Here is a 20,025-nt window from a genome sequence, read left to right on the forward strand (position 1 = left end):
GACTGTCGGAGCGTCTGAGGCAAATTCTGAAACGTTTCTGCAATCTTTGTAGCTCTGCAGGGTTTTCAGCTATGCACTGTGGATCAATCCCTAATTTGGCTTGTACTTTGCCAAGAGCATCAGTGGAACGCTAGGAATAATGCCTTATCCTTTTTAATAAACTGTTTTACATGAGAGGAACTTCATAATGAGAACAAACATCTGCCAGGAGGCCTACAGAAATATCTCAATATGTTAAGATTCTCCACATAAATGTTATTTTCCTTACTTTCCTCCTCACCTCCAGCAATGTAGTTTGCTTCTATTTTTTTGCATTTTGTTTTGTTTTGTAATACTATTTACTACATACTGGTGGCTAGAAATATGAGAGGAATTATTAGTCTAGAACCTGTGCTCAATTGTTCTTTCTTTTCATGTAAAAACATTAACCTAACTTGAGTAATTTCTACTTTTCTAGACAGTGCAAGATCTTTCTAGGAAGTTGTATTGGCTATGCAAGGCGATTACAATACCAGCGTAAGTTCATATCTTAGTGTAGCAAGTTATACTAGGAATACATGCAGAGAAATTTGTGGAAGTGAGATTAAGGAAACCTTAAAATAATTATAATGACCACATAATCTATTCCCCTCTTCAATCACAATAGTGCTGTTGCAGAGATTTGGAAGTTCGAAAACTGTTACAATAAGAAAATTGTAGCTAAGACACACATACAGTAGATGACTTTAGAATAACTAATACAACTACACCAGTGTAGTGAAGAGAGTTTTTTACATTTTCCCATGAAGGGCAAGAGTCAAAGAAAGCCTGGGAATGTCAGAAAAGAAATTATTTAGAATTAGTGCCACTCTCAGCCGAGTCGTGGACTCCCTTGGACCAATTTATTTGCATTATCTCATTAGGAAACAACTTTGGCAAGGATGTGAGTTTGAGGAATTTGCTTAGCAAAATTGCCACAAGACTCAGTAAGAGATGCCTGATTAAGAAAAGACTTCCATGCAGGTCAGGGCTTAAGGTTCACCCTGGATACCCTGGAGAGAGAGGAGTGCGAGGATCCACTTGGTAGAACATGGCAGTGTAGGTGTTAGTAAGGATTTAGCCCTCAGAGTCCAGCACAAGCAGGTTTTAGCTAAAATGATGCTACAAGAACACTATAAATGCTGTTTTGCTCTGGAATGAGGCTAAACTCTAGATCACACATGTTGAAGACAAATATTGAAAGCTGGAAAACTGTGTAGAAAGGGCAATGAATGCAGTTATGCATAATGATCCAAATTTAATCTTATTTAGGACCTCATGGCTTGAATGTTGACATCTTTTTTCTTTGTCCTTTTATTTTGGTGGTTTTGGTTGACTGGTTGGTTTCTTTTGTGATCACTTTTTTGATAAATCTACTTAGAGCTGTAGGAACTGAACCGGGAAATTTTGGCACAGATGTGTTCTTTTATCTATTTTAAAGTTGACTTGCATATAACTAATGCTTACAGGCTAGGAACAGTCACCAAAGGATTTATGATCCTACATGAACCTATATGATCCTATAAAAGACTTGTGTGCCACGAAGTTCCAGATCCCTGAGCCAGACAGATTTTCCTGCAGTGCATGAGATCGAAGCCCGTGCCTCCTTGTGTCAGTGAGTATCTGCTCCATGGAGTTGAGAAGGTAGCTGCTGCAGTTTTGTGCCTGTATTTATTGGAGCCCTGCAGTCCTTGAGCTCTTCAGAAAGTATGTCTCTGCCATTTTGGAGAGCTGAGTTTGCTTAACCTTAGAAATGAGACCCAGAGAGAAGAGGTGCCTAGTGATCAGAGTGTATATGATTCGATTCTCTTTTCTCCTTTCCAAGAGAGTGCTCATTACTGGAGCTGTTGGGTCTTGGCATGGGTGCACCAGTCACCCTTCCTCTCAATGCTTTAACCTATAGAAAACAGTCAAAGTTACGCTGGACTAAAGAGAGCAGCAGAAAAGTAGCATGAGTTTGTTGCTTAGTGAGTAGGGCAGTTGCCTGGAAATAGATTCAAATCATCTCAGAGGAAGCATCATCTGAGCTAGTGTGTTGTGTGGTAGACAGTATTCACTTCTGTGGTTTGAAAGCAGATGTATCTGTGTGTCATGAGGAATCTATTACTCTACTGTAACAAGTCTTGCGAGGGATTTAGATTTCCAGCTCCCGTTGTCTTGAAGCCAGTCAATCAATGTCTGAACTGGGTATCTGAATACTAATTCCATTGAACTGAAAACCAGAGCCGCTGAAACACATAACTCTGGAATGCTGATGCCTTGGGGACTTCAAAGCCAAGAAGGTCATTGTTAACAAAACATATTCCATATCAGACAGCAATAGGGTAAAAGTTTCAAGGATTGGTTTTTTTTTAGCTTTAAGAGGAGTTCAGACACAAAAGATTTCATTGTTCTGGGTCTTAACATCTCTTTCTGCACTCTGATGACATGGATGAAACTTCTTTTTACTTGGGACACACAAAATTAGATCCTTTAAAAACTGCCATGTATTGGCCGTGATGATTGTTCTTGGTGCACAGGAAACATGAGGTTGGCCAACACTGTTTCTGGAGAAGATGCTGTGGTTCAGAACTGTATGGATATATACAGCATTACTGAGAGTTGACTTGGAAAGCTTTTTCTTTGTCAGATGCTTCAGCCCATTTCCTAATTAGTTTTGCAAAATAGGTTGGATAAGTGTGGATGAAAGTATTTTTATACTTGTATTTATGTACAATTGTAACTAGATAATAAATTTGTTTAAACTTGTTTAAAGGCCAAATGTTCTGCTATTCACAAAGTGCATGTGTAACAGACCCTTTTTGATCTCCAGCCCAGTGGTTCACAATATAAATGCCCATTTAAGTTTTAGTCGTGCTTCTATGTTAATTCAATGACAATGCTTTTTGTATAAGGGGGTCCAAAGCTGACAATGAAAACTGTATTAAACCTCTAGGCCATTTCTTCTTTTTCCACTTCTTGCTTCTCATCATTTTCAGGTGTTCCAGCAGCTGCTGTTTCGTCAACACCATGGTATTCATTTGTCGCGTTGCTTGATGGAATGGTGGTCCCAGGAATGTTTTCTTCATTGGGTACTTGAACATACTCTGCATTGGGTTGTTTCTGAGCCATTTCTCTGCAGGAAGACAGGATGAGGATTGTGATTTCACATGTTGAAATCCCGTCTACACTAGAGTCTTTCAAAAGATTGAGTCTTTGTATTACTGTTGTTTAAACAGTAACCCCCTTATTATGAATCTGTTCCAAGAAGAACACCTGAGAAGGCTTCTACATCACTGGTTTAAGTGACCTGGTTAGAATAAAATGAATTTTACTATGTTTAAATGCTAGGCCAGGAAAGCAGAATGGGGAACAAAGTGCTGGCAATCAGTGTCTGAGAAGGGGCAGCAAAACAGACTGCTTAGCGTGAGCTTCCTGAGAAATTCCATGTTGAACTGGTGTGCCACTCAAGTGCTTTAAAAACAGAGTGCAGTCAGGAAAGAGCTATGAAAAGGCTGAAATCTAGACAAATATTTTTAGTAACAGTTATGAATTCCATTTATCTAATCAAAACAATAATAAACCGACTCCTGATATTTAAGCGCTTTCACATGTAAAAATTATCAGATGCTAGTGGATTAATTCAGTATAGTAAGATTTATTAGGATCTGAGCACAAAAATAGGTGTTAATTCTACATTGATTGAAAGCAGAAATCAGGTGCATGAGGGACTGGCCACTGGTCTGGATTTTAGCAGAATTCCATATTGGGAAGTCTTAGACCTCTGCTACAGGGAAGTGTCCATATGACATAATATCTTTTCCTGGCCTCAGCTGTATGTATTCACTTAACATTTAACATCATGGAGCTAAATACAGTCTGTAAAGCATGCAAGATTATCCCTGTTCTGAAGATTTGGCAAGTTAAGGAAAAAAATGAGCAACCAAACACAGAGGAAATTACATTTCCAGAGCAGGATCAAAAATGGATCTTCTGGGTTCCATTCTATTGCCTCAACCTGGTGACTCCTGCCATTTGAGATGCCTTACAGTATCCCAAACATGTGTCCTGTAATTTCAAATCATACTGAACTGAGCCTTCTGTGTTTAAATCCAGTAATGTACAATCCCAACAATAAATTTGCTGAGGCTACCCTTAGTTGCTCTTCCTTGTTTTAAGTCTTCCACTTGCCAATAGTCATGTTAACTTTTAAGTATTAAAAAAGTAATTTTCCAACTTTTCATTTTTAGTTTGCATTGTTTAAAAAACATATACTTTACTATTCTAGATACTCTTAAGTGGTATCTGGCTGTAAATGTGGGGAAGACAGTAACGGCCACTTCTGTTAAAAGAGCAACAGCTTAAAAGTCACACAAAAGCAAATATTCTCACTCCAGAAGTTTTCTCAAAATCTGTATTATTTACTCTTCAAAAAACGCCCACAGCAATTACATTTAACTTTAGTTGTGGATTAGCAGCAGAACTTGACAGAAGTAATTGTCTTTAAAGGAAGCAAATGGAACTCTTACTGCATCTCATTACTTGATGAATTCTTATTCTTTGCCTTCTTGGTTAAGACCCAGACAATAACACAAATGACAGCAGCTGCCAGAACTTCTCCAATTAACGTTCCTGCAACGATCCTACCATCTGAATCTGGAAAACCAGAAAAGATTACTTGCCTTTTTAAAAAGTATTATTATAGCAAAAAAACTATGGAAATTTTAGAGGAGGAGCCTTTAGCAGAGAGAAGGCATCAGATTCAAAGAACAAAAAAACTGACTGGCAGCTGTATTTCCAGGAGGGAGGCCAGTGATTCTGTAGGAAAGGGAAAAGTATGCTTTTATGACCTTTGCTGCCTCCTTTCATGTCAGTTAGCTCCCTACCCCAAGAAACCCTATCTTTATCTAAGGGAATGTTAGGCTGTTAACTGGTGGTAGCTGAAATCCTTTGCTCTTCAGTCCTTGAAAAAGAATTCTGAAATTCAGGGTTCTTTTATGTCTGTATTTCAGCTGATATGTAAAATGTATGCTCTGATCGTTTGTGAGCCCCAATATCTTCTATTTCCTTTTCAGAACAGCTTCTAGCTCTGGACTGCAATTTTCAATTTATAGACCATGGAGTAAAGTAGGGACCATTTCAGGGGCACCTCTCCTGTCTCGTACAGCCTATGCTTGGTTCTTGTTAAGAACCAAGAACGTTACTGGTTACATGAAAAATCTGCCTGCAGATGTGGTTGACCACTGCTTGAGGGCAGTCAGAATAAGGTGTTTTTCCATGGCTGCAGTATTCTTAGCTACTGGTCACATCTACAGTGCCCCAGTTCTTGGACTACCACAATTCAGTGGTGGTTGTAAATTCTGGGGCAGGGGGACCTTGGTGGGACTGCTGGCTGGAAGACATTGCTCTAAACTCAGTGTCTGTTCATTCTCAGTAAAGGCTTTGCAGTCAGAGCCAAGTTCAGTTCCTGCTCCCAGTGAGAAATGAAGCTGGAGATGTTAAATGAGTTGTCTAGGTCAGTATAAATTCTGGGCACAACTGAGTGAAAACTCCAGAGCTCTCCAAAGCCCATTCTGTTCTTACTTGAAAAAAATATATATATTTTAAAGATGTTACAGTGTTTTTCTGCATACTGTACCTGTCATACATTAAATGTGTGATTACTTTCATGCATTAAACTTACGTTTTGCAGTGAGGTCCAGCTCACAAGTGCTGTTCCCCAGGACGTTGCTGGCTATGCACCGGTAATACCTGGTTTCAAAGGTGGTGAAGTTGCCAATGTAAAGAATGCCAGTATTTGGATCTGTGACAAAAGAGAGCAAGTACAGATTACACCTTGTATACTGTATAGAGGCAAATGGTTTCCTTAGTTAGTAATACTGAGAGCTTTTAAGAAATCAGAAACAGTTCTCTGATTATTCATTCGGGTTTTTTTAATATTCTTTACATTAAAACCATTTACCTTCCTTGAAAATTACTACAGTGGATTCTGCGGGAGTGTATTAGAACATGAAAAGTAAGCTCTTACTCTGCAAATCTGTCTGGCTGAGGTTTTACCCACACTGATAGGATTGTCAATGTAACTTCACAAATGAAAATGTAACAGGTACTGAAGGTTTTCAGGATGCAGGTCTCAGCACCTGCATGACAAATTGACTTACTCTGAGTTCACTCAAAATTCCGAGGGAATGGATATGTAAAGGCATAACCATTCCTCCCATTTTAACAACTTAAAGTAGCAGCATAGACAAGACTTTACCATGTCAACACAGTTTTTATTAAAACAAATAGTAAAAACGTGCTCTGCTTGTCACAGCTACTAGTCGATTTGAGTAAATAAAGATGGTTTTGTGACATCAACTGTCAGAATAGGATAGGCTTTAACTACTGTATGTGATATATGGTGTTTGAAATGGCTGGTGCTGTGGAATTCCAGATCTCAATCACAGTATGGGTTACGTACTAAGTTGTTCAATCACAGGCTTGAGGGTATTCTCATCTACTTTGTACCAGTGGTAGGTGGGGGGAGGGAATCCTTCATCACATTTGCATAAGAGGTAGATTAAATGGCCTTTTTCAGGCGTTCCTTCTATTTTGCAGAACGGTGTTGACGGTCTGACTGTAAAATAATAATGAGAACAGACACATTGTGAGCACAAACCCAGGGCTACAAGCCTCCCCCTTGAGTCAGGGAGGCACTTTTTATGAAGGGTTGTAGTGATAGGGCAAGGGGCAGTGGCTATAAACTGGAGAGGGGCAGATTTAGACTAGACATAAGAAGGAATTTCTTCACGACGAGAGTGGTGAGGCACTGGTACAGGTTGCCCGGGGAAGTTGTGGCTGCCCCATCCCTGGAAGTGTTCAAGGCTAGGCTGAATGGGGCCTTGGGCAGCCTGATCCAGTGGGATGTCCCTGCCTATGGCAGGGGGTTTGGAACTGGATGGGTTTTAACGTCCTTCCAATCCAAACTACTCTATGATTCTGCTGTAAGTGAAGAATGGAACCACATCTACAGAGTTCCATCTGAGAACAGTGCCTTGTGACCAAAGGCACTCCCGTAAGGATTTGACTAATGTTAACTATGTGTACATGGCCTAGGATATATTTTTATTATCTTTTTTTTCCATTTGCATACTAAAAATTATTATGGAGGTGTTGAGATGAAGACTATCAATTATTTTAGTTATAATTAGAGCCAATTGCTATTCATCATTACAGCATTCTGTCACATGGAATCATTTTCTTTAGGGAGGCAGTAGGAGCTTTTCCACTTAAAGGGGGGGGCCAGGGTCCAGTTCTTCAGTATGTTGCAGCTGTGGAGGAAAGAAATTAACTGCAGTTCTGTTAAAAAAATGTATCTGTTTTGATAGCATTTCCTCACATTACACAAAGGAAACGATTCTGTCTTCGCTTACACCTGTTATTTTTCATTTCTTACCTACAGATATGCTGCTGAGGTTCTTCAGCGTACCCTCAGTGGAACTATAACAGCAGTGAACAAGAGCCCAACTTTGTGTGCATAAATGAACTACCTTTCTTGGGTTCATGTGAAAAGTCTTGGGTTCATGTGAAAAGTACAATCTCTTACTCAACTGCTCCAAGATTTACTACTTGTTTGGGAAATTTTAGATGAGAATTAACAGTAGTATTTTGATTTTTTCAGGGATTGAGTTTATGTGTGTCTTTTTCTTATCCCTGGCAGAGAGAAAAATGATGTTGGAAATCATGTTCTCATGTGACTTTGATTTGTCATTCTGACCAGGTATGAATTTTCGATATAAAAGTAGTGATTAAATGGGGTTAGTACAAACTTTTATCTTACTAGGAGGTAAAATATCTCATTCCACTGCTTTTCATCCTTTCTGTGCTGTCTATTCATGGTTGAACTGTTGCTTTCTTCCATGCAAAACAGACCTTACACTACTTCCATCCAACACATACTAAGTTTCTGGAGTTTTGGGGAATAGAGGTTAGCTGGAACCCTTGGGCTGTACTGCTACCTCTCCCTAGATTTAAGCAAGTCACAATTACCAACATTAGGTAAAATTTGTAAAGTTTTAGCCTTTCCTGGGGCTGGTTTATCATGAAAGTAACAGCTCCAGAGAGAAGTTTTCACTCCCAGCCAAAAGGGCTTTGTTTTCCGACATAAAAAAATATCGTGAGGTTGGGTAATTCCAGCAACCAGCTTACCTGCTTGCATCAGGTAGCTTTTTGAGAGCACAAAGTGAATCTGATGAATGAGATGTGACTGTCAGTCATGCAAGCGTGGCTGCCAAGCGGTGCTGGAAGCTTTGGGCTCTGCTTTGGCTGGAAGCTAGAGGGCACCCCGGGCTCTGCCTGCCTCCAGAGCCCTTGGAAAAACCTGTGCCTCAGGCATCACCGAGCCCTTTCTCTGTGTCTTGGGCCTCAGTTGTCACAGTTCTCTTATTCCTTCTAGTCGTGTGTATTTTGAGCCTCCTGTTTCATAATAAGGGCAGAAAGCTGCACTACAGCAACAGAGAGGAAAGGCACTTACCCAGCACATTGACAATCACTGATTTTTGACTCTGACCAGCTTCGCCCTGTGGGCTGAAAACTTCACAGGTGTAGGAACCAGTGTCTGAGGGCTGCATGTTGGAGATTGTTATTGATGCATTCCCTGGATTTGTTGCAGCTGTTATCCTGTTCTTAAACTCTCTGTAGGAGTAAGACTGGCCTCCTGAATAATAATAGATCTGTGATAAAGAATCAGTTGTTAGTTTAATAACAAGACATCTTCCTGCCGCTTTGTTTGGTACTCATAATTGGCATATAGTTGATTAAGCCGAGCAATATCACCCCTTTCCTTGCCCCCTCACCCAAGAAAAAAGAGCTGAAAACACGGTACATTTGAATATATATTCCTGATAGTTCTTAAAAGACAAGCTTTTCAGAATTGAGAGTTTTTTAGTTGTGTCAGTGGACAGTAGCTAGTTCTTTGTGGGTCCTTCAGTTGCAGACTGATGCATTTGTGGAAACAAAGGTGATGCCATTTTCTATCACATGACAGTTCTGTGGCAAAATGCTGCCACTCACAATGAATTGTGGTTCTAATTGAAATATGATAGTTTGTGATATTATTACTGAGCAACTCAGTAGATGATTGTGACAAGAATGGGCCTTTTTAATTTGATGTGACAAGTGTTTTTAAAGTGCACCATCTTAACTGTTAAAAAAATATGAAAGAAATCTGCTGTGCTTCTCTTGAAAAAGTAAGCTTTCTATATTCTGAAGCAAATTATGGGCAGCTCTAGTGAAGTTGATGATTTACCAGTGTGAAAAATGGATGGCTGCAGAGTTTTCCAAAGACAGAAGCAAGCAAACAATTGAAAGGAATTGACAAGGCATCAGTCTAAGCAAACAAGGCGCCTGATCCGTTCGCAGTAAATTCAGAAGCAATAAAAATGCAGTACAAGAACACCAGCAGAATCATCACAGATGCAGTTAGAGCAGCCGCACTGTTCTCCTTGTTTTTGTAATAAGAGTCAGAGTCAGTGTCATGGACTATCCTGGGTTTTTTGAGTTTATACCGCAGGTAGAAGTCAAGAATACTGTTAGCCTCAGGGCTTGGAGAAGGGATCAAGAAGTTCCGGTTTTACTAAATGGTGAAAGAAGTTTTTCAGAATTGTAGATGTAGTCAATGTCTCTAATGAATGCAAAATTTCCTCCCAAATAAAGATTTACTTCTTAATGTTAACTGATGTCACTGACTTCGGTAGCATCAGTTGTACTTAATGGCGCTGTAGGAGCAAAATTGGCTTCATAAGCTTGTAAGCCCGAACCTGCTGTCTATTGACTGAAAGGAGAGGTAGAATTGTGTTCATTGTGGAGCCTGGCTGGTTGTCTGAGACTTGGGCCTTGAGTCTGTTCAGGAATGGCAGTATCTCACCTGCTGTGGGTAAATATATTGGTTTTCAAGGAGTACACACGCTCTGTCCAGTCTAGCTCTGCTGGGAAACCAAGATCTGAAAGAACAAAGCTAATGTGGAAAACTACGGAATGTTAATTATTTTTCTCAGGTGTGAATGACAGTGTTGTGTGAAAGTGATAGTATTTGGGATAGGCACTATGTTTACCAGCGTCTGACTGCACAAACTCCGCTGTCCAGGCAAAGGAAACAGTTCCAGCATACTCGGTCATTTTTGCAAATGGGCGAGACATAAACATATAGAACTATGGGTTGGGACCCAAAGAGATCTCACGTTGTTCCTATTGATGGTATTCCAGAATCAGCAGCGTAAATGTATTATATTTATTGAGTTGGACTGACAGCATGTATTTTAATGAGAATAGCTGGAGAATACTTGTAGGAAAAAGCTCCTTAAACTCCTGAATGAAAGTGTGAATGAAACACCATTCACACTTGACTACTATCAAAATTTCCTTTTGGTCAGACTTCCTTGCCTTTAGGAACACTACACATCTCCAGGCAAGAAGTATGATTTGCTTTACTTTGCAGATCAACTGATTGCATTTTGAATTAAGAATATTTATTCTTAATTCTATTTGTCCACCCTGATACTGTGTTGACTAAAGTCTTTAAGCAATGTTATCTGAAAGCCTTTATTAACTTAAGGCAAGCTACACCCCAAAACTGCCAGAGCACAGCTGGTTTATGAAAAGATAAGGCTTTGAAATGAAGGTCAGAACCCAGACTGCACAGCACCAGCAGCTCTGTACTGCAGCTTGGCCCCATCCCAAGTGCATTTTTGCCTACTTTCCAGCCAGACCTTAGCTTTCCCTGCCCCACGATTACAAATACCAGGTACAATTGATGCAGGGCTCTGAATACACAAGCTACGCTACTGCATTGCCAGCATGTGGAAAGCTGGTGTTACAGTGAGGGAATGTAAGAGGTCCAGGTTAGCACAGCAGCAGGCGAGGTTAGAAAGTCTTCTGGGCAGCTGGGTAGACTCTCCAGTTTCCATTGTTTGTATGTAAACTGATTTTTTGCTTAGAAATGTCTAGAGATGGACCTCTGTTGTAAAACTAGAGTCTGGATATGCATCCTTGTATTCCCCAAGAAAGGCAAATGTTCAAGATAGCAAGTTTGGTTTAAGCAAATCTGTCATCTGAAAATTTATCTACCTGTAATTCCAAAACCACACTGGCCACACTTGTCTCATTCTACATTTATCCAGTATGAGCAACAAGAGTGTTATACACTCTTCCTTGCAAGAGTCCGAAGTTACAAGAACTGTGATGTCTGATTTCAGCCTCCTCTTAAGCTGACATTCCTATATAGATCTCAGCAACGATGAGCTGGATTTGCATCTCCTCTCCATCAATTGGATCTGTTTGAGTGGGGCAGGGAAAGAGGTTTCATCAGCTCTTCGCACTAATGTGAAATGAAGTTGTACAATGACTTAAATGAAGTAATGCATGCCAGCAGCATACAGAGAGAGGCAGGGCCATTGTAGCCTACTAAAATGCCTGAAAAAAAAAGGACCTAAATTCTACTGAGTCTGTCTCAGAGCAATGTGGGATTTATGTGAGAGTGAACAGTAGCAGAAGCTGCCCACTGAGTGCTAGCATAACTATAGCACATGTTCCTGGGAAATAGGACTGTTACTGCCATGAGTCTTAAATGCAGTCAGGGCATGCCAGAAACACTATACAGAGGAGCAAGTGCTCCTTCAGAGTGAATTATGTCTCTAAGCCTTCATCCAACACCCTGAAAAATTAATCCTCTGTGTTCTCTCTTCCTGTCTGAATGCATGCGGAGAAAGTATTTTGTGTACACTGTTAAATCCAAGGCAGGTGTCAACACAGCAGAGAATGCTTGTTCTCTTCATGGATTTAAGCAGAATCTTTCTTGGTTGTTTTTTTCAACTATGAAGATAAAAGCAGTGGAACATCTTAAGGAAACGCATTCAGTTCCTCTGCAGGCTTTTGCCTGTTCTCTGTTCTTCTGCTCCTGCGTGATGCTTATCTCACCAGCTCTGGAGTTCATTGCCTGAAGGAAGGGGGTAAACACCAAAAAGACTGAGTAACGTTGTGATTAATTACTGAGTGCATATCTTGTCCCAGGGGTGTGATTGGGTTGCTTACACAGGAAATTTCATTTAAGAGGAACATGTTTCAATTAACTGGCTGTGAATTCATAGCCCATTTTAAATAATACATTAAAAATGGGGGTTTTAAACCCTTGTTCAAAGTAGTTTTATACTGCCCTTGAAAAGCCCGTGTTTGTGCCTTTCAAAAAGCTGAAATGAAAATCTTAGCAAAAATGTTTTTGTTCTTTTCAAAAGTAAACTATTTTTCTGTTGAAGATATAGAAGAATTTTGGGGGAGAGGGCGAACAGAAAGCTAATATTCCCTCCTACAGATACACATCTCATTGACATTTCTCTCCTTGTTACCTAAAATGTCTGTATGGGAAAATGGTAAATTTAGTGAATGGTAGACTTCCTGGCAGCCTTTTTAATTTGATGTGATAAGTGTATTTAAAGTGCAACATCTTGAATGTAAAAAAAAAAGAAAAGGAAAGAAATCTGCTGTGCTTCTCTTGAAAAAATAAGCTTTTTATGTCCTCAAGCAAAATCATGAGCAGGTCTAGTTAAGTTGATGGTTTACCGGAGTTAAAACAGTATTAAGGATGCAGCAATGGTCAGCGCTTCTCATTACCAGTTAGTTTAATCATGCACATTATTATATAATGGTGCCTTTTCACATTTCATGGGAGAAGCTGCCTGGGATGACTAATAAAACAACTGACAGAAAAAGAAGTGGAGAACACCACTCCTAAAAATGCTGCCCTTAGTAACTCCACAGGCTGAAAAAACAAGTTCTGCAAAACAGGTAAATTGCCCAGAAAACATCTTGCTGGCTTTAGAAAGGATTGCAGTTTTGTTGGTTGTTCAACCTGTGGGCCAGGCAGTGCCTAAATCAGCAGCCTTCCTTCTCTCCTTTCTAAGGCAGTGGTGTAGTTAGTCTGTATTTCCACAGCCATAGTTTCTGCTGCAACCAAGAAAAGGATATGGGCTCACAGACTTCCAAGGCAGTCGGGTAAACTATTCATGCACCTATTTGGGGGAGCTGGGTTACAAACAGAACGGGGAGTTGGGAATGATCATACTCCTTTGGAAGAGAACCTTGATAATCTCAATGCACTTCAGATGCTGGAGACAAGGTTATTTGTCACCAGTTCTGAAGGATCTGAAGTCACATGTGCTTTTCTTCTCCTGTAACCTGACTTGTGGGAAGGCTTCTCCATTTCTAGTGTGGTAGTGAGGAAGGTTTTTGCCTGAAGAGGAAACAGTTGGCAGAGCTAATGCTGAGTTGAGGATTTTCAAAGGCTGCCAGATGTTCGGCAGCGAGAGAGGAACCCACCTACAGGTTTTCTTTATACAACTTCTATAGAAAGATCTTCCATAAGGAGTGGAGGGGGTGCGTGAAAAAGCAGGCAGTAAATTAGAAGAAACCTGCCTCCATCTGCTTCCTTTCTTCTTGGGGCAGGACAAATACGTACTAGAATTTGATTAATTACATATTTTTCAGATGTCTTTGGATAGACTCGTTTGTCCAGGTCAACATTCTTCCTGCCTCCTTTCTACTGGTGTCATTGCATCACATTGCTAGAAACATGCCTTGTACATCTGGATATCAAAATTGTAAGATGGGATGTACTTGAAGATGTGTTACAAAATGTCCCACTCAATCTCCACAGTCTTAATTTCCTGACTAGGAGGCAATTTCAGGACGTGACTTCTTTTTCAGTACCCGTCTTCCCTCTCCCAGCCACTGCTCACTTCCCCTCCCCAGCAGATGCAAAGATACAGCATCCTCTTGGATGATGTTCCTCTAGGCTGTGGTTTCAGCATCTGATTCACAGTCTTTGCCTGGAGAGCTGTAAAGCTCAGGCATTCAGAGGGTTCTGTCATTGGGTTGTTTCATCGTTTTCTGTCTGACATTTCCTGAAGCTACTAGAAAAAGAACCGTTAAAGTCTCCTTCTCAACAATAAATGCAAAGGAGGATTTTAACAGGTTCACTTGTTGGATATCATTATGTCTTTTTGATTCTGAGTACAGACAGAATTTATAAAATAGCAAGGGAAACAAGTGTTCATCACTCCCTTAACCATCTTACCATCTCATTAGAGAACAAATGCTGCACGGTCAAAGGGTCAATTAAAGCCCAAGACTCGGATTCTGAGCTTGGCTAGGTAAGAAAGCGAATGTTCACGTGTGTTGTTTTCTTTGACATGTGTCTTGTGCCTGAGCCCCCTTTTTCATCCACAGCTGCTTTTCACACGTTTTTGTTGGAACTCTGCTCATCTTTTAGGGTTGTTATGTCCGGCATGACTGGGATTTTTGCATGGGTAACTGAGGATGTTAATAATGGCTATAAGCCGCTTGTCACAATTGCGTGTTGGTAGTAGAAGAGAGGGATGGATGGCAGAAGCCTTTAAAGGATTAATCATTCAGCAGCTTTAACTGGTGCAAAATGCTTTTGAGGAGCAGCTGTTTTAAGTTCTCACAGTATCATCCTTGTGGCTGAACTGTTAGTGACTAATTTCTACAGTGCATCAAGCAAACACATGCTTTCTCAGTGCTTTTGGGGTAACTGCTCTGCATTAGTTATTATTAGACCTCCTTCACACTGGGTTGTATCCTGTACCTCATGGTAAGACAGGAATCCTACTGCAGTCAGAGAGTTTGGAATAGATTATGGCCGGGACATTGAACTGGCAGCTGAGAGGAAGCCAGTTCACCAGTCAGTTTAGTGTTCCGTTGTATCCATCACATCTCAAAATGTTGTTATATTCTAGAAAGGAATTCCAGGATGAGGAAGTTTTGCTGTGTAAATATTGCAGACCCAAATCTGGGCTATCCAGACTTGGTCACATTCAGCCCAGAGGCTCCTGGTGTGTGGGCATGCCTTTCAGATGGTAGAATATTTGGGTAGAATATTCCTGAAGATGCTAGTTCAGCCACCTAGAATAGCTGTGGGGAAAAAAACAATAGCTACATCCAAAATAATTTTGATAGAGGAAAATGCAATAAAAAATAGGGTGAATTAAAAATTCTGCATGATGCATCTGATTCAGCTGGCTTTAAGATTTTAATCCAGAACATGGTTATAGGTCTCACAAAAACATAAATCTAGTAGAAGCAGTAGAAGCACTTTAGCTCTTTTTTTCCCCTTAAGATTGTGGGTATTTTTTTCTTACCTTGTATCTCCAGGTACATCTTCCCCGTGCATCTGTCACATACACCATCTTTTGACAATGACTGACTGACTTTTCACCCATACTCAGAATACCATGACATGAGGAACTCTGTATTTGAGTAAAAATGTGCTGATCTGAGAGTTAAATGAGACTTTAAGTGTTCCCCCAAAATCAAAGAGCCTCTTCTCAACACGGCTCCCCATCAGTACCATCGGTGCTGTTCACAAGGGCAGGTGTCCCTGTCCATCGCAGGGGGTTGGAACTGGATGATCTTTAAGGTCCCTTCCAACCCAAACTATTCTATGATTCTATGATTCTATGATTCTATGCCTCGTGTTCAGTAGATTTTGCAGAAGAGTGAGATCAAAAGTGAGATGTGATACAATGTTATTTCTAAGTTTTACCTAAAATTAGGCAAACTAAGACTGTAGTCTAATATTTGGTCCCAACACACCAGTTACAACCTGATCATTTTTGACATGCCTCCACTTTCCTCTGTGTTTTCTCTATTGGCTGTGTATCAGCGTGTTTTATCTTCAGCGTGTTTTATCTTCTCCCTGCAGCGTGTCACCTCAGCACCAGCCATAACCACGGGCAGCCCACAGTCTGCCATTGGCATCCAGGGAGAGGGTCACTCGGACTCAGTCACAGTGAGTGGCCTGGGCTGGAGACTCAAGGTGTGGCCACGGGGAGGTTCAGGACTTGTACTTGGCTTTGCAACGCTGTAGCCTTGCCTATGCAAAGTCAATAGCAAGCTTCAAGCTTTCAAACATTTACTTAGGTGCTTCATGCTGAGGCCAGCCAAGTGACTCAGAGCATGAAATGAAGCACAGATATAGCTCTTTGCAGGAGCTGAGAGTTCACCTTATGAACCAGGCCAGGCTGTGATGTGCTTTTACCCTGTGTGAGCTGAATGAGCAGTGTTTGCCCTAGTTTGTCTAGGTGACAGAGAGATAGTTCAGTATTGGAAAGTTCTCAAGGTCCTTGGCTGGGAGTTAGAATTTAAAAATTAAATTTATTATTAAAATCGTGTTGCTAAGGGCTAAACGACAAGAAGAAAAAGTTTAAAATATGAATGTCATTCTATTTTCTGTGAGTTGATATTTACCTTACTTAGTTTAAATGAGGGGAATTACTTCCACTGGAGAAACTTCTCAGGGTTAAGCTCCAATTAATAACAAGATTTCTATTCGCACACTATACATAGCCACCCTGTCTCCAAAACAGGGCTGCGAACACCTGCTGTTCTGCTGTTTGCTGCCTCCCTTTTCATCACACTGTCTCTGAACAGCCTGCTTGCGGTATTTCATCCTCTTCGGTGTAACTGCCGTGACTTTTAACTGTCAGGCACCTGCACCAGCGTTGTGTGAGGTGGGCAATGAGGAACAGGATGTGAGAACACCAGAACAAACAACAGAAGACACCAGCCGGCTTCCCAGAGCCAGTGCTGGGAGGCAGCAGAATAATGCACAGCACTGCCTCACCTTGAAGCAAGGTAAAATCTGCTGCTGGGTGCTCTGGGGTGTTAACTTAACGCTGGCACCAGTCCTGATCCTGATCAGGATCAGAGCTGCATACAATGCTACCGAGGTTCCACCGATCATTTTCTGAAAGGCTGTTGAGGATCTGCATTGGTTTTGCTTTTGCAATGACTTGATCTTTGGAACGAGTTAGAAATCACAGGCAGCCAGGTCTGGTGAATAGGGTGCTCTAAAATGGTGATTTTATTAGCTAAAAACTGCTTCCCAGACAAAGTGTTGTGGGCAGGCATGTTGTCTTAATGTTAACTCACTACTCACTGTTGCATACCAACACTTTGATTGTATGATTTTCCAACCAAGAGTAAGAAAACGTCTATATTTGAACATGCATCCACTTGTCCTGAGTAAAGTGATTGAGCTGAACCTCGTCTCACTGTGTCAGGCTAGAACGTGGTTTATAACCATCTCTTTGTCTCTCCTTTCCCACTCTTGGGTACTGAACTATAGGATTACTCTCTCTTTTTTTTTTAATTTTTTTTTTTATGTTAGACCTTGTATTCATAATTAATAGCAGTAAAATCCAATATGTCCAATATCCAAACACGCCTAACAGAAGCAACACATTTCATAAATTTATTATGATTCTGCCCCTGTGCTTTTCCAAGAGTTTTGTTTGTCTTGTCCACACTTACGAGCTCAGTGTCTGCGAAAGGCAGCTCCAGGAAGCCCTCCGCAAGTCCCATCTCCAAACAGGTTTTAAACATGTGCAGCAGCAGCTCTTCTCTATTGTAATCTGAGGAGTATTGCTGCAACAGGTTCCACGCATCTGCCATGCACCTGGAATTCATGGGGTTTGAGATGGAAAAGAATAGTAAGAGTAGAACCTGAAAGAGGCCACAAAATTATTGTATTCCAAGTTCAAGGGAAATTGAGGGGATTGGAATTAGTATTACTGGTTCTCCACTGTTTGCAATATTTGAAGGCCAAAATGCTGCGATATATTTCTTTACCTGTTGGACAAGAACACAGAGAGGTAAAGATGCGCTTCTCTGGAGCTGGTGATCAATGGCCTCGTCACACGTATGTACGTGAGGGCTCTCCTGTGCCGTCCTTGGCACATGAGGGACTGAATAGCCCTCTGACGCAGCCACGACGCGCTTCTGGCTGTAGCTGGGTGACAGAGCAGGACCAGCGAATTCTGTGGAAGGTAGAGATCAGGTTTAGATAGATCCATGCACACACCCAGGCAGCACAAACAGATTCTATTAACGTTCTGACAGGCAAGAATAACCTTCAGCATCACAAAGAACGTGGATTAGGTTGAAAAGCCACTTTTGCAGTCTTCTGCCTCAAATCTTGCGGCTATGATCCAAGTGTTTAGCTTGAAAGTACCTAAAACCCTGCTTTTGAGAAAGCGCTCGGCTGGTCTGCTGAAAACAACCTAAGCGGATGGCTTTGAAAATTTAGCTGTCAAGCATTCTTCCAGTTGATTTCTTCTCTGTTTTAATCTATTGCCCATCCAGTAATTGAAACAACATTTCAAACCGTAATGTATTGCTGCAGGACTACAAAGAAGCTTCTCACGGTTTAGCACCTGTTACTAGCCAAGCACCAATGTTTTAACGTCATTTCCTAGATGACAGCTTGCTACTTGGAAGGTATGTCTAACTGAACCGGAACATACTTACTTCATAATCATTGTGATCCAGCAGCCAAAACCCTTGAATGAGCTGAACGAACCCCTTCGGGATAGCAAAGGCTGCGCAGAAGGAGTGCAGTAGTCTTTCTCTGTTATCTGGCACGGCCTGCCCGATATCCAGCAGCAAGTACATTGTCTGATATCAACCATCGAACTAAGGCTAAAACATTTGTAACACCACAATGTAACCCATTATGTTTGGAAAAACATGACAAAATAAGAACAGAAAAGGGGTAGGAAGCAGAAAATACTGCTGTCTTAGCCTGGCCATTTGAAGCTGTTCTCAGCTGAAGACAGCCAGGTCCTAAGCACAAAATTGCGTTCTGATTAAATAACCAGAAAGAAATACCCTTTGATTTCTGTAAGGCATCAGGAAAGGTCAGCTTTCGATATTTAAATACTGCCGTCAGAAACTCAGGCCCCCTGTTTAGTTGGGGGAGCTCCCAGCTGGACACGCAAATCAGTTGAACATCCAACGCTTTGTTTTTTAAAGCAAACAAATTCTACAGTTGGTTTCCTTCCTCACTGCCAGAGCAGATAAACCAAGGTCAATGATGACGTGCTTACAATACAACTGAGCTCTGAAGGATTAACACTGGCTCTAAACCAGGATGCACACCGCTCACTGGCGAGGCCGCTTTCTCATTCCGACCCCTGCGTTTAGGGACACATTCTAAGAAGGCAGCTCTGGCCTACACCGTTTTCAAAGCCCTCGCTCTCCAGGCTCCCCTCTCGGGGTAGGCAACAAACAACGGTGGCAACTCTCTGTCTCACCAGCTTAAACCACTTAAACCACTGCTGGAAATTCTTTTGCTCGGAAGCAGCACATTTTAGTGCACCATTCTAGTAAGGAGCCATTTACACAGGCAAGGGCGCTTTCAAAAAAGCAAAACCTGTGTTTAATTTTGAGAAGAACAAAAGGGGCTTTTGACTGTTGCCATTTCTTAGTAAAATAATCTTAGATCAGAAGAAACTTGGCAGCAAAACACTGAATAAGTGACAACAAATTCACAGTACAAAGAAGCAAAACAGTGCTTCTGTCTACAACTTCATCCTAAACTAAATATTTTCACCTGCATTGCATTTGAAGCATAAATTAAAACATCTTCTTAACGACCAGGATGAGAAACGTTTAAGACCACTTTTCTGCATATTCTGGAGGTGTAATAAAAAGCACCAGAAAGGATACAATTGTGTGCTTGTCGATTTCTTCAATGTCTTCTAGCAGGTAGAGTTGCAGCAGGGCCTGAATGGAAACACAAACTTCCTTAAAAACTCCTGTCCTCCATCAATCTCTGGCGTTTGGGTGGGGTTGTGGGGGAGGGGTGGCATTTTCAGGGAACACAGCACTCACCTCTAAACTGGGAGGGGGATATTTCCCAGTTTGTTCTTCGTCTGTGCACCACAGATTCTGCACTCGCTCTCCCAAGTCCGAAACCATCCTGTCAATCATCAGGCCAGCCAAATCCCATTTTCCTCTGAAAGAAAAGGGAGCAAGGATTTGGGCTGAGTAAAACATTGGGAAAACACTAATTCCAGCCTCTCAGTGCAACACGTTTCGGGTGTGCCGACTACGTATGATGCTGCTGGTCCTACAGAATTACACAAACGGACTGTCGAGCAGACCTTCAGGCCAAAACAATCACTGCCACCTACT

At 41.2% G+C, this 20,025-nt stretch overlaps 1 protein-coding gene across 1 annotated transcript in view; it reads right to left on the minus strand.

Moving 5' to 3' along the window:
• Nucleotides 1–1,630: 1,630 nt before the first annotated feature.
• Nucleotides 1,631–20,025, minus strand: part of LOC128851962 (protein ELYS-like) — a 51,750-nt gene continuing 33,355 nt past the window's right edge. Inside the window, exons 6-13 of the mRNA XM_054064279.1 lie at nucleotides 19,723–19,846; nucleotides 19,558–19,614; nucleotides 18,358–18,504; nucleotides 17,680–17,867; nucleotides 17,362–17,506; nucleotides 8,513–8,711; nucleotides 5,681–5,800; nucleotides 1,631–3,133 (exon numbers count right to left, since the gene is read on the minus strand). Coding sequence (XP_053920254.1) covers nucleotides 2,883–3,133; nucleotides 5,681–5,800; nucleotides 8,513–8,711; nucleotides 17,362–17,506; nucleotides 17,680–17,867; nucleotides 18,358–18,504; nucleotides 19,558–19,614; nucleotides 19,723–19,846 — 1,231 coding nt within the window. The 3' untranslated portion in view covers nucleotides 1,631–2,882. The remainder of the gene's footprint in view (nucleotides 3,134–5,680; nucleotides 5,801–8,512; nucleotides 8,712–17,361; nucleotides 17,507–17,679; nucleotides 17,868–18,357; nucleotides 18,505–19,557; nucleotides 19,615–19,722; nucleotides 19,847–20,025) is intronic.

The sequence above is a fragment of the Cuculus canorus genome, chromosome 4 (genome assembly GCF_017976375.1).
Source record: "Cuculus canorus isolate bCucCan1 chromosome 4, bCucCan1.pri, whole genome shotgun sequence".
NCBI classification, from domain to species: Eukaryota; Metazoa; Chordata; class Aves; order Cuculiformes; family Cuculidae; genus Cuculus; species Cuculus canorus.